At 36.2% G+C, this 15,271-nt stretch overlaps 2 protein-coding genes across 5 annotated transcripts; both read right to left on the reverse strand.

Annotated features, from left to right (window-relative positions):
- Positions 1-1,638: 1,638 nt before the first annotated feature.
- On the reverse strand, positions 1,639-14,220 carry LOC114288559 (uncharacterized). 4 transcript variants are annotated; one of them, XM_082883386.1, is made up of 9 exons: positions 14,016-14,220; positions 12,910-13,424; positions 11,069-11,457; positions 10,222-10,471; positions 6,088-6,253; positions 5,878-5,980; positions 3,128-3,256; positions 2,717-2,935; positions 1,639-2,144 (listed from the first exon to the last, which is right to left on the reverse strand). In XM_082883386.1, exons 2-9 carry the CDS (start codon positions 13,133-13,135, stop codon positions 1,866-1,868), a joined length of 1,761 nt encoding a protein of 586 aa, XP_082739512.1. In that variant the 5' UTR covers positions 13,136-13,424; positions 14,016-14,220; the 3' UTR covers positions 1,639-1,865. The 4 variants fall into 4 exon arrangements, with proteins under 4 accessions (XP_082739512.1, XP_082739510.1, XP_082739514.1 ...); XM_082883384.1 differs by having other exon boundaries at positions 13,724-14,165; XM_082883388.1 differs by having other exon boundaries at positions 13,572-14,152.
- Positions 8,868-9,785, reverse strand: LOC145797104 (uncharacterized). Its single transcript, XM_082883389.1, has one exon. The coding sequence runs from the start codon at positions 9,654-9,656 to the stop codon at positions 9,000-9,002; it is 657 nt and encodes a 218-aa protein (XP_082739515.1). The 5' UTR covers positions 9,657-9,785; the 3' UTR covers positions 8,868-8,999.
- Positions 14,221-15,271: the final 1,051 nt, after the last annotated feature.

Here is a 15,271-nt window from a genome sequence, read left to right on the forward strand (position 1 = left end):
TTTTCACATAAAAAAATAAATAAATGAAAAAAAAAGAACTATTAAACTAACTACAATCACATTAAAAAAAAAAAAGAATCATTCAACTAATTATAATCACATTTTTCTCTTTGGGAGGGTTTATATTTATCTATCTTCAATCATATTGAAAAATCAAATTATAATTTTTTATTCGCTAGACAAATCACAAATATTTTTATGCGCTATCTAACTACATTATTGAAACAGTAAACAAAAGGAAAAGTCAAGAAGGAGAAAACAAAAAAAAAAGACTTATTGTTTGCATACGTGGTCACTGAAGTTGAAAGTGTAGAAGTAAGAAGTCAAGAAGGAGAAAACAAAAAGGAGACTCACTGTTTGTAATAGGTATGTGAAAGTTAAAAAGAGTGTGTATATTGGAGAAGTTAAAAAGATTTGGAAGAATTTAATAAGTGCTACGTTTTTTTAAAAAAAAATCAAAGAAATTAAGAAATTAAGGTTCAAATATTGGAACTCCTACAAAACTTATGAATTAGAGATAGAAATAAATAAATAGATAGATATTTATATTTGTTTTAAATTTTTTTTAATATACAAATTATTTATTTTGGAAAAGATATTGCAATAATTATGAGAGAAGTCAAAAAGTCTTGTGGGTTGAGAGAAGTTAATAATTTTTTTTAATATATAAATTATTTGTTTTGGAAAAGGTACTGCAGTAATTATGAGAGAAGTCAAAAAGTCTTGTGGGTTGAGAGAAATTAATAAATGTTGAGGTTAATTTTTTTTTTTAAAAAAAAAACAAAAAATTAGAAAATTAGGATTGGCATATTGAAACTCCCACAGGCCTTGAGATTAAAAATCCCCTTTTGCTTAATATATAGTATAGATAAGACATAAAATTCGAAAAAAAAAAATCCTTTCTAATAAAAAAAAGAATAAATGACAAATACACCATTGAGATTTACTTAAAATATAAATGGCATTATATGATTTGAAAAATTACAAATATCTCCAAAATTAATAAAAAAATAAAATAAAATTCATGACTACTATCTACCTTATACAACAATAAAATTAGTTAAATTATTAATTAAAATATATATTTGATATCATTAAAAATTATTAATTAACTTGATAATATTTTAATAAAAAAATTTATTTATTATGCAATTAAAAACTTAAAAAGACAGGATACAATTTCTAAAACTACAAAAAACAATTTATATTTTAAGTAAATTTCAAAAAATATATTTATAATTTATTGTAAAAAAAAGAATACCTTTATACTTAAAAAGTCTGGATGCCACACGATGGCCCAACAACACCCTCCAGTACAGTCCACTTACGGGAGAGAAGCATCTCCCCTTATAATGTGTATTAATTCCTGTCCAAACAAGCTCAGAGGATGGAATTGATTCATTCTCAAAATCAGCCATTATAGCCTCACAATAATCTCCAGCTCACTCCTTGGGAGTACCCAAACCCAGCTATATTCTCAACCCGCCTGCCAATGTAAATGGGGCAAGCAGTACCCAAGCCCCAGTAGATTCTCAACCCACCCGTCAAGGTAGGTCGGGTCAGCATTGGATTGCTTGGGTTGAAATATGATATCAAGGTTTAAACCAAAAAATGATTAACAAACAATTACCTGGAAAATTTCACAATAATACACTAGCAAAAATTGATCAAAAAATAGTTGTAACACATACATTATTCACATGGCGGTCCTAATAGGTAATTTTGTGTGCATTTAGGCTAGTAAATATACAACAATATACAAAAATATCAATATACCCTTATAATACCCATATACAATATATATATATATATATATATTGTAGAGACCCGTCACTGCAAAATTTACATACTTATCGATGGACTCTTTACCAGAACCGGTCCTTGTTGACACTCAAGTATCCAGCCAGGACTTTTCCTCCGGTGTTCCTCATTCCATCTATGAGAAAACACCATGTTGAACCCAAAGCTCCGATGAAGAAGTCTGCTTCAGCAGCCATCAAGAAATTCATGAGGGGATAATTCGTGCTGGTTTCCCGGCCTAGGCTGGATTCGTAAGTAGCCATCGTCATGTTCCCCACTTGGCGTGTCACATTTGTGTAGTAAAAATTCCAATGGGGGTATGATTTTGATTTCTCAATGACCTCCTGAACACAAAGAATGCTATAATATGAGTACTTGAATGCAAAAGCTTTGTATGGGTGTAATGTTCCTATTTTTATTTATAAAAACAAGAAATAAATGGTTTGAAAACAAAAATAAAGAAATATATTTGGTGGTAAGTTACTGGAGGTGGCTGGCGATGGAGGGTGGACAGATGTAGTGGTCAACAATGGAGGTAGCCAGAGGGTCATGGGCGATGATTGTCTAATTGCTGAAGCCCACTAGTTTTGTTGAGCTTGTCAGAGCTCACCGAAGGTGGCTGGTGGTGGCCAGTGGCAAATGTAAGTGGAGGTCGGAGGTGGTGGGGAAAGGGAGGAGTGAAAACTTGTTTTGAAAACACCTTTTTTGTTTCAAAAAATTTTAGAATCAATTCCATTTTTCTAAAACAAGTAAAACACTTTTTCTTCATTTCCAAATTTAAAAAAAAAAAAAAATTGTAATCAATTTCATTATTAAAAAATATATATATTCCAAATAAGTTTCTGTTTCCAGTATTAAAAAAAATGAAAATGAAAACAGAAAACAGAAGGCTCTAAAGCATGAGAAAATTGGAAACCTGCATCTCAGTGGAAAGCCAGATGGTGTTAAGTTGGGGAAAGCGGGCTCGGATGCGGTGAGCAAGAAGCATGTAATCTTCAAATTCAACAACCTTCATTTCACAAGCCTTATCTCCCATTCTCACATGCATGCTTAGCAATGGCCTCGGCATCCACGGTTTGTGATTCGACCATACATATTCTTCCATTTCAGTTCGACCCTTGTCCCTTACAACATCCTGCAGAGAAAGAGCAACACAGAGAGAGAGAGTGACAAATCAAAATTGGATATTTAAACCCGTCACAAATAAAAACATAAAAAAAAAAACTTTTTTAACACACACAAATGTTTGACGGCTAAACAAAAATACCGAGTATTATACTATTTTGTTTTCTTGAAAAAAAGGACATAAGAATCAAGATTGACAAACCTCGGGCCATCCTTCGACAGTAGTCGCAAGAACCAGTTTTGCAGCTTCCCGTCCAAACGCAGCGTGGCGTGCAGCATTTAGCAAGTTGCATGTATACTCTGTCTGAAATCTCATTAGGTACCGGACTGCCTGACAATGATCCACCAATGACATAATTATATCAGTAACGGAACAATGCACATCAACAATTTGCATACAACATATAACTTTATAATCTCAAACTGCGTTAACTTTTATCCCAATCATTTCAGGACATTTATTGTCGTCGTCACAATATCTAAGAGAGAGAAATATGTATTATATTGAATGATTTAACAAAGTATACAAGAGGAGAGAAACCTAAGTATGGTAATGAATATAATATGGTCCGTATGAGAGACATAATATATAGTTACTATATTTAACACCCTCTGCAAACTCAAGTAGGGATACCAACTTGTGTTTGGAGAGAGAAACTAAAACATGAAATAAAACTAAAAATATAGATAGATCCGAGGTAAATAAATTGCAAAGTCTGAATGGAAGCACATGGGCGCTTGAGATAGATTAGAGGCAGAAGTTAATGCTGGAAGACAGTTTATGGCTGTGTCAGATCGCTATAGGAACAGGGCCGGAACTAACATAGCTAATGCCAGGAGACAGTTTATGGTCATGTCAGACCGTTGTAGGAATAGGGCAAGAGCTAATACCGGGGGACAGTTTATGGTCGTGTCGGACCGTTATAGAAGCTTGGCCAGAGATGTGCTTCAAGCACAGTTTTTGGTGATGTCATGTCGAACTGTCCAGGAGTGGCGAAGGTGTGCCCGAAAGACAGTTTTTGGTGAGGTCGTGCCGGACTGTCCAGGAGCGGCGAAGGTGCACTCGAAAGACAATTTTTTGTGAGGTCTTGTCGAATTGTCATAGAAGAAGCCAGGAGCAAAAAAATCCCAACCAAATGACAATTTTTAGGGTCATGGACCGTTGAAGAAGAACTAAATGTTGAACCCGCAAACGTGACACACACATAACATGATGTGGTGTTGAAAGGTGATAGCAACAAATGAACCATGTGCACCAGAGGGCGGCTACTTGGAAAGGAACAAGAAATGCGCCAAGGGGGGCGCTTAAGGAGTGCGCCAAGGGGTGACTTAGGTAGTGTGCCAAGGGGGTTGACTTAGGTGATGCTTCAAGGCGGTGAGTTAGGTAGTGTGCCAAGGGGCGACTTGGGTGGTTTGCATGGTGTATAACCATGCTCACCATGATATAGACATAATACCCCTCTCAAATGCAAATAGGTTTGAAAATAGAACCATATTTGAGGTTGAAACAGAGAGAAATACAAAGTGGAGCAGAAAACAGAGATGATGTTCTCAAAAAAAATATATATATATATATTGTAGAAAGGAAATTTTTTTTATTTATTTCAATGAAGAGTGGCTGAAGATTAAGGACAAGTGTAAAAGTCCATGTGGGTGTGATGATAAAAATTAAATAAAAATAATGAAAAGTGGGAAAAAGTGGATTTCTGCCTATTGGTCTGTGCTTTGAAGGAAAAACAAAGATGGGTTCGTGTTTATGAGAGAGAGATGCAAAGTTATGAGAGAAGAGGAGGTCAGACCCACGGGAGAGAAAGATTCTTGCAGAATGATTGACATAAAGCAAAGGCGGGAAAATGATTATGCTTTTGAATTATTTTGAATGGGGACTCTTCGTCCTTACACACGGGCTACTTTTGCTATTTATTTGGTACCAGAAAACATTTGATGGCAGAAAGGAATATGCTTTTGCAGTGGGATAGATATTGTGGTGACGTCGTTTTTTGGTACCTTGTTTCGTCCCTCTTTTTTTGTTGATTGTATTGTTATATAATATTGTACTCCTTAGAAGGGTATCCCGAGAATTACGAGCAGTTCACTCAAATGTGTGTAGATCGTTTTTTGACGTGGCAAATAGGACTTTGGGAAGAGAGCCGTCGGTCAGCTTCAGCTAAGTTTGTTCCGGTGTACAAGGAGCAGAGGGAAAAAATATCAAAGCTGAAATGTCTGAATAGAAGGATTAGCAGAGGTAAGAGAATCTGTAGAATTTGTAGAATAAAAGATTTGGAGTAGAATAAAAGATTTGGAGTGTTTTATAAAAAATGGAAGGACTAGTAAGCAGCCAGTATCGGACTCCCCTTGCGTACCGAAGGTCAAGAACACCGGCGGCCAGTGGATATAAGCGTAGTTACCATGGTCGTGCAACTTTTAACCGCAGCACCACAGATTTGGCTAGTGAGACGAAAAGTAATGGACCGTTGGCGCACAAGCAAAGAGAGCAGCGGCGCTGCGGTTCAGGTGAAAAAAAAAAAATTTGACGCCCACGAACTTTGGGAAGGAAAAACAAAGAGGTCAGGGAATGGACTAAGTTCTGGCGGGTGGCCGGGGCAAAACTACAGTCCGCCGGTAGAGCAAAATTACTAAATACTTAACCTAAGTCTGATACCATGTTACAATATCTAAGAGAGAGAAAGAGAGAGAGAGAAATCTGTATTATATTGAATGATTAAACAATGTAAACAATATTTCTTCATATAGGAGGAGAGAAACCTAAGTATGGTAATCTTAAGTATGATAATGAATATAATATGGTATATTGACGGATAGAATATATAGTTACTATATTTAACAATCGCTAAGAAAAGAAAATTATAATTTTTAAAAAAATAATAGTGCATGAATGGTAGTATTCGAGTTAAAAAAATCTCTCATTCCAAATGAAACTTTTCAATGTACCTGAGCTCGCCACCATCTTCTATCCATTTTGTGATGATAAGCGAGCAGAGTCCCATTTATATCTGTTGTGGGCTGTAAATAACTCCAAGGAATACCCCAAACCCTATTTGCACAACATTACACGGGGAGACATAAAGAAATCATGATTATGCTCATTCTCTTCGTGCATAAATTTATTAAAGAAGACTTTAAATTGTGCAAGGAGCTTGCCTAGGAGTCCGTCCCGCCCATATTTCTTTTGATTTATAGTTATCTCTTCCCGTTATGATTCCCCTTTCCCATGCTTCTTTTTCCCCCATTAACTGAAACGCGCGGTCTCGGCATTCTTGGGACGTTTCTGGAAAGAAGTAGCACAACCAACTCGAGCGTGATGGCCCTATAGCATCATGGGATATAAAAAATTATCAGTAATTGCTAAAAATGTTCATCAATCACACTATCACTGAATATCACCTTACCTCCTCAACTTTAAAACCATACACTTAGACCCCTTTAGACCCCGTAACTGTCAAAATTGAGGGATCTAAATGTACGGTTTTGAAGTTGAGGGGGGTAAAGTATAATTAACCCTATAAATTACACGATTGTTGTTCAAACAATAAAATCACAGTTAAAAAAAGATATACTCTCTCCGTCCCAAAATAATTGTATCTTTTGAGGAATCCAACTTTTTTTGGTAGTACAATTATTGCACTTTAAAAAAATTGATTTTTCCAAATTACCCTTTGATAGTACATTTTTTGGGGAATATCAATGTCATAATTGTACTTTTTATGTTATTAATGAATTTAAAAGAATGGTAGGAAATTTATATTATTTTTGTTGTAAGAAAAACTGATGTATTATTGATTTATGTATGATTGATGTTACAATTACAAGGATTCCTATATATAGAAGAAAATGTGGTAGTAGGTGTAGGAGTGAAGTGGAGGTGGTAGGTGGAGTGTGTGATAGTGGAGGTGGTAGGTGTGGAGTGTGTGATAGTGGAGGTGGTAGGTGGAGATAAATTCTAACAGCCCCCCGCAAACTCAAGGAGGAGAGAAACTAACCAACTTGAGTTTGGAGAGAGTAACAAAACAAGAAAATACATAAAAATAAAAAAGGATAGGAGACACTGTATGGTCGTGTCAGACCGTTGGTGAAGACACTGTATGGTGGTGTCATAACGTTGTAGAGGACACTGTATGGTGGTGTCATAACGTTGTAGAGGACACTGTATGGTGGTGTCAAACCGATGTAGAAGACAGTTTATGGGGTCATGTCGGACCGTTGTAGAAGACAGTTTATGGGGTCATGTCGGACCGTTGTAGAAGACAGTTTATGGGGTCATGTCGGACCGTTGTAGAAGACAGTTTACGGGGTCATGTCGGACCGTTGTAGCAGACAGTTTACGGAGTCTTGTCGGACCCTTGTAGAAACTAACCGGAATCAATGTCGGGACAGTTTATAGAGTCTTGTCGGACCCTTGTAGAAACTAACCGGAATCTATGTCGGGACAGTTTACAGAGTCTTGTCGGACCCTTTTAGAAACTAACCGGAATCAATGTCGGGACAGTTTACAGAGTCTTGTCGGACCCTTTTAAAGTGCACCCTCAAAAGGTGTGCCCAATTTTTTAAAAGGCGTGCCATCAAAAGGCGTGCCCAATCCATAAAAAGGCGTGTCCACTTTATTAAAAAGATGTGCCATGAAAAGGCGTGCCAGTGTGTCGGGCGTCAAGAGGCGCGCGATGCGCGTGGCTGCCTCGGCTATTTAACCATGACAGAGCCTGAGGCCGAGGCAGAAGCAAAAAACCTGCGAAATCCTCTGTAAAACTCTTCGTTGTGCTGAGAGAGAGAGGCTGTAACACTGTTGTGCTGAGAGAGAAACTCTGTAATACGCTGTAACACTCTGTTGCCCAGAAAAATGGCCTCGTCCTCGTCTTCCCGTGCACTGCTCACCCTCTTTCCCGACCTCAACGAGTCAACGAGAGAGAGAACTGGTGCGGTGGCACTAGAACCTCAACCAAGCGCCCCGGAGTTTGCTCCGTTGAACTTTCCGATGCGGTCGGTGGAGCAAAGAATGGCAGTGCAGTCGGATGTGGAGGCCAATCAGTATACTTTGAAGGCATGTGTGGAAAGCATGACGGCGGTCACAAACCTGTCGAACCGGCTGCAGAGTAGGACAAATGAGGTGCAGCATTTAAACTCCCAGCTGGCTCTGCTCCAACGCATGTATAAGGATGCGCGAGCAGAGATAAGTGTGCTGAAGGCAGAAAATAAGGAGCTTAAGCGGAAGGCTACCGTTATGTTCCGATTTGGAGGGCCGCCATATGCTGCAGTGGAGGAGTATGGGGGAGTGAACGTGCTCGGTGGACAAGGAAACACGGAGGCAACACCGGCAAGGACCGTCCAGGACGGAGGCAAGAAGAAGAGGTCTGCAGCAGAGTAGAGAAGAAAAATCCCACTGGGGTGTGTTGTTGTATTTTTTTTTTTTTTTTTTTTTTTTTTTTTGTTTTTTGGTGTAAAATGGTGATCGGGGGGAGCCCCGACATGAATAAAAGGAGTTTGGGGTGCAGTTTATGCCTCTGTGTGTTTTGTTTTTTGTTTTTTTTTTTTTGTTTTTTTTTTTTTTTTTTTAATGAAAAGGAAAAAAAGGAAGATAAAAGAAAAGAAATAAAATTGGGAAAAGCGGGATCAGCAGAGATAAGTATGTATCTGGGTTGTTGGTTTGAAAAGAAAAGAAAATAAAGGTGAAGAGAAGTATGGGTAATATAGTATAATAAAAAAAAGAGAGATATATATATATAGATATAAAATAAAAAAAAAGGTGGGTAAAATAAAATAATGATGATGGGTGTGCAAACTTTCGGTTACTTTGCAAAAGATGGAATAAAATAAAGATAAAAAAAAAAGAAAGTGGAGTGCATTGATTATTTAATATAATAATAATAGTAATAAAAAAATAAAAATTAGACCACTTGGAGAATGTAATACCTCCTTTGCAGACCACTTGGAGAGAGAACCTACCTCGAGCTCTCATAGATGTCCAATTCACTCAGTTTTGCAGAGTCCCGAAAATTCTCTTCTTTGGTCCCGTTTTCAGGAGACCTAATGATATGGTTTCCGTTTTTGAAATGACACCGTTACTGCCGATAGGCAGGTTTCCATTGCCAGAAGCTGGAGCACTTAAAGCACGACAAAGAAGTTGCTGCTGCGGAAGGTAAAGAAGGTGCTGAATTTTGACGAGTAGGGGTCGATGGGCGAGAAGCTGACCTATTGACTGAGGTGGATTTATTTGAGTAGGTACTATATTGGGTACTAGAGATTGAAGGGCGAGTCACTGAACTGCTTCTGATTGGTCTTGAGTGATGGTTGTTCTCTGATTGTGACACTAAAAGCCTTGAAGCCTTAGTTGTAGAAACTGATCTAACCGTGGAACTGCTTCTTGGAGCAGCTGACAGTGGTTGAGACTCACTTCCATTCAATGAAGGAAAAAGAGGAGTTCCAGGAGGAGTGAGAAGCCAATCATAGTCATGCTTTCCTCCTTCGGCCGATGACAATAGATCATCCATTCCACTCTTAGCCAATTTTGCTGATCCAACTGAAAGTTTCCCCAATTTCACCAAAACGTCAGATTCATCGGAGGAAGCGACGGAGAGGCTCCGGCGATTCCTAGAGAATAAATCCAAGTTCTCGTCGGCATCTCTGGACATTCCGGTGAGGCTAAGACCTCGACGGTGCTGAGTTCCAGCCGGAATATTCCTCCCGCCGATCATAGATTCCTTCAAATTCCGATTCATATCTACAAATGCGGCTCCAAAAACATCTCCAAAAGCAAAATATTGTGTGGAGAGAGAGAAAAGTAGAAGATGGCAGAGACGGAACTTTTTTGTGTATTTTACGTCATCGAACTAGAGAGAGAGAGAGGGAGAGAGAGAGATTTGAATTGGTTGAGATCCGGCGGGCGGTCAAGGCAAGGTTGCCGCCCGCCGGAAGGCGAAGAACACTAAAATCTTTAACCTATTGCTCTGATACCATGAAAGAAAAACTGATGTATTATTGATTTATGTATGATTGATGTTACAATTACAAGGATTCCTATATATAGAAGAAAATGTGGTAGTAGGTGTAGGAGTGAAGTGGAGGTGGTAGGTGGAGTGTGTGATAGTGGAGGTGGTAGGTGTGGAGTGTGTGATAGTGGAGGTGGTAGGTGGAGATAAATTCTAACATTTGTACTTGACTTTTGAAAAGGGACTAATATTTTGAGACAATGAAAAATAGAATAAGGGACTAATATTTTGAGACGGAGGGAGTATATAAAGGGATTTGCATAGAGCTAGTATGGTTGACGGTTGCCAGTAATACCTCTACACCCATCATGGTCAGCCCGATTATAGTAATTTGTAACAAGGACCCTTTTCTCATTGATTGCAATAGCAAGAAGCCCACACATGCCAGCAATCTGGGCTCCAATACCAAATCCTGGCAGTCTCTCCCAATCAGCTACAAGAAACCTCACATTAGGATCACTGCAATTCACAGGATGCTGGTGGACCCATATGTCTCGCTGCACTTTCCTAGTATAGGGATAATTTTCTTCATCCGATCCTGTTATCTGCAAAAAAAAAAAAAAAAAAAAAAAAAAAAAAAAATTATGAAGATTAGGAATTTGGGGGGAAAATGTGAAAAAAGAAAACCAAAGATTTGCTGTCAAAACAATGACATTTCAAATATAAGAGATTCGGCTTGTTGTTGTTGCATTTCAAGTTGGAGCCTTTACATTTCATGTAAAGCAAAAGTAAGGCCAAGTTTGGGAAGACTAAATAAGTGTACTTTTTGACTTTTTATGAAATATGGGTTGGATTTGGGTTGGGTTTGAAGTGATGTGTTAGAGAGATGATGTGACTTAAATAAGATGATGTGACTTAAATAGGATAGTGACTTTTTGACTTTTTGGATTTTTTAGGGGATACCAAACTTGACCTAAATCATTTCATCATCTTTAGTTTCTTTTGCTTTTGACTTTACTGAATTGACAGTTAAAACAATTATCTCCAAATATTGATGAATTTTATGTTTTGAACTTAAATGAACTTAATGAGAAAAACATACATATATGTGGATGCATTTGCATATATATATATATATATAACCGATGAAGCTAAAATTACATTTCCAATTATCTCGAAACTAATAATATCAGGAAACATACCCAAGGAGGATAAGCACCTTCGGATATAGCTTGACGCCTATAGAACTTGAGCTGCGCATCATTTGAGAACGGGTAGGTATCTAAGAATCCCTTCCATGTTGTCCAAAGAGGGAAGCTCTCATTCTCAACATGTTTATCGAGACGTTCATTTAATTGTGCACTCAATTTGCAGTTCTCCAAGTGAGGGGCTTTTGGCACATTCAATCTGCTCGGTCCAACACCTTGCAACAACTCGCCTTCACTATTTGTTGGATTATTTAATAAAGCAGTCCAAGCTGAGTACAAGGAGGACACTCTCTCGTCAATTTCATGGTCGAAGCTTCCATGTGAATACATCACTCTCTCCGTTTCTTTCAGTTTAAGATTGCAATCTCCATTTGTAACCATATCTGCAATACAATCTCCATTTGTGATCATTAGCAAATACTTACCATCAAAACTATATTTCACTAATGAAAGAAACATTTGTGAAATTAATGGATGAGTCATTAAACTAGACCATGATGGATCAAATTTTGCAACAAGTTTGATACATAATGAAAGAAACAAATTATGAATTAGAAATTATTCCAACTTTAATAGGCTTCAAATGCATCAATTTTTTATGATGCATTTTTAATAGTCAAAATTTATTTAAACACCCCAAATTTCAGCCATATATAATTTTTAATCTGTTCGTACAATCATAAGAATTGAAAATTTTAACTCTCAAATGATTATTCTAGTTTCTAATTTTTTCTTTTATTTTACTTTTTTTTTCTTTGCTTTTTATAGCAGATAGTCATTAAACTAGACCATGATCTAGCAACTTTGTGTAAAGTATAAACATAAGGAAATAATGAAATTTTGTGTTAGAAGTAATTCCCACTTTAGACTACTTTAAGTACACTCTTTGAGGATTCTCAATTACATATGTTGAGTGTTGACTCATGAATTTGCACTGAAGTTTGACTGGGCCTCAAAAAAAAAAAATCTAAATTACATTTCTCGCAGCTGTGGCCAAATTTTCGCAAACAGCATTTGTTTAATCTTCAATATACTATTATCTGAAATTTATATATTTCAATGAATTCAGGATTTTTTATTTTATTTTATTTTATTTTTTCTAATCATCATTTGTCACAGTGCCCACACTTTGTTTTCCAAAGCTAATAATCAAATTTTCACAGCAATTTGGCCTTAAAATTGATTAATAATAGTTTTTTGTTGTGGAAAAAAAAACCTCTGTTCTATTGAGTAACCAGGAAAAAGAAGCATCTAACAAAGGCACAAAAACAGAGATAAATTTCTCAGTTTTACGGATAACCCCCCAAAAATAAAGCATTTAATGAAAATTGAACATGAGATGAGGCAATTCAACTCACAACAAAGCGCATATTAAAATCTTCAACAATAACAATACTAAATTACCCAGAAAAGTAAACTCATGGACGACATTAACCACATCACACTAAGGTGTCGTTTGGGAAGAGCTCATTTGGGCTTTTTGGCTCTTTGAGCCACAAAAGACAGAATAGGCTATTTGAGCCATCATACCTAACTCATAATCATTATACTCTTCTCTCACAAAAAAAGTCAAAAAAGTCAAAAAGTGTTTCTTAAACGAAGCTTTTAAAAGGCCAGGCTCAAATAGCCAAAAAAAAAAAAAAACAAAAATCCAACCCGCTTCCCAAACGGAGGCTAACTTTATTTGGGATAAAAAATTATGTGTAGATAGCATTTTTCTAATATCATAGCCAAAAGATTACCAATATGGATCACAGTAAATGGACTGCAATGAAAACATGAGAAGCAGAACATTGAATAACAAAAATAGAAAAATAAATTAAAATGGAACTTACTAGTAATAGTATCTGAACTTGAATTCCAAGAAGTAATTCCAGAAGAAAATGAAATCCCACCAAACTGAGAGGTATCAAATGAAGTGAAAGCAGCCAGAAAGAGTGTTGTGAGACAAACCCCACTGAGAAAACCAACCACACAAATCTGACATGGAAATGAACTTCCCATTTGCAGAGCTTTCTGTGAAACTACTCTTTCAAGACCCTTGTCATTTGATTCCTCCATTTCTTTCCCCCAAATGCCCTTTTTTCAAGCTTTGCTGCTATTAAATATTGTTGTTTTCCTCCCAACCAACCAACTCCTAACTACAAATCACATGAAATTGTGTTGAATTTTCCATCTTTTTCTGACAATCTAATTGAGACCCATTTGAGATAGATTGAAAACAAGCAAAACCCATAAGTTGGATTGTAGTGATGATCAGAAACCACAGAGCTCGAGGAAGATTAGTCTCCAAGTGGTTCAAGAAAGAATAGAATCAAAGTTTGGTGATCCTCTTGTACTTTCCTTCCAACTGCAACAAATAATGAAAAACCCATTAAAAATTCATGCCATAATATTGATACAAAGCAATCACCAAGGACTAATTATTATGGGTAGGAAGGAAAATATATATATATATATACATACATATATATATATATATATATATGTATAATACCAATTTGGCAAATAGAGTTTGATCAATCAAAGACCCATATATTTAAAGGATCACACAAGCCCTACCAATTTTGAGAGTAGAGTACACGAAGTATGAAGAGAAAAATAGAAAAAAATTTAAAATGAAATTAAAAAAATCGCCCTTTAAGAAACCTTGCAGTTGGATTGAGAGAGAACACAGAGGAGCAAGTGATGAGTGAGGGGTATCATCCAAGAAGGGAAAGCATGCAGAGAGACACTTGTACTATTATTATCCTCATTGAAAAGTAGAACTCAATTGAGAGAAGAAAGGCACCAAAATATAATGAAAAATAAAAAATAGGCAAAAAGGAAGATATATACATTTTATACAAAAAAGAAAGAAAGAAAGGGCATTTTGAGTAAAAACAAAAGAATAAGGAAAATTGTCAGATCAGAGAGAAAGAAAACGCATTGGGAAACTAACCCTGTAACTGTAAGTATAACCCACAATTTTTTTATTTTTTATTTTTATTTTTTTGTTTGTTTTAATGGCTTTCGAGAAACTCAAAGAAACATTGGAGAGCAAATGTGTGGAGGGAGTCTCTCAGGTCACTACACCAGACCTCCACTGTCTAGATAAAGATGATATACATACATACATGTACAACAGTTTAAAAAATGAGGATTAGGTGGCGTTTAAAAAATAAGGATTAGCTAATAGCTAGTGTAGGTGGCATATGAGAAGTTCTTTTGTGAGGTCTAACTCATTTCTAAATTTAATATACTCTTTGAGTTGACCAATGGAGTTGCTTTGAGCTAAGGGCCTAAACCTAAGGCTTTTAAGCCTATGTAAAATGAAGGCATAACTTGTTATTAAAGCACCGTGATAGTAATATTTTTGTAATTAAATATAATTTAATGAATTCTTTTTTATTAAAATGATAAATTTTAAAATAATAAGAATTTTTTTTAAGGTCCCTGGTATTAAGAGTTTATAGCATAAAGGATATCAAATATTTTCATAATGTCTAAGGTCCCTCATACATTGATCTAGAGAAATTTCAATCTCTAGAGAAATTCTCTCCAAATTTCTCTGGACTTAAATTTCTCTGGACTTCTCTTCAAATTTCTCTGGACTTCCCACTGTCCAGAGAAATTCTCTCCAAATTTTTCTGGACTTCTTTTCAAATTTCTCTGGACTTCTTTTCAAATTTATCTGGACTTCCCACTGTCTAGAGAAATTCTCGCCAAATTTCTCTGGACTTCTCTCCAAATTCTCTAGACTTCCCACTGTCCCCAAATTTCTCTCGATTTCCCACTCTAATTTCTTTGGACAAAGTAAGTTCAAGTCTCATCTTAACCTAAACTCTCTCTCACTCTCTAATATTTTTTCTTTGGATATATGGTTCCAGAAGAAGCTTCTGATTCTCCAAATTTCTCATAGCCATTATTGGTCATTCAAAATCAAAGAATTTCTCTAGTTACCTACCAGGAAATATTTCTTGGTTATCTAAACTTCTTTATTATTGGTCATTCAAAATCAAACCAAACTAGAGAAATTTGGGCTACCTAGAAACAAAAAAACAATTATAATTTTCTCTGTGTTTTGAACAAACTAGAGAAAATTGTAATTATTTTTCTCTATGATTATTTTTCTAAGAAACATTTTATCAAACAGGTTAGCTTCAAAGCTCATAGCTATATGTTTTACAGTTCTAAAAAGAGTTTTGTCAAACCAAA

The sequence above is a fragment of the Camellia sinensis genome, chromosome 8 (genome assembly GCF_055761805.1).
Source record: "Camellia sinensis isolate YWXY chromosome 8, ASM5576180v1, whole genome shotgun sequence".
Classification (NCBI taxonomy): domain Eukaryota; kingdom Viridiplantae; phylum Streptophyta; class Magnoliopsida; order Ericales; family Theaceae; genus Camellia; species Camellia sinensis.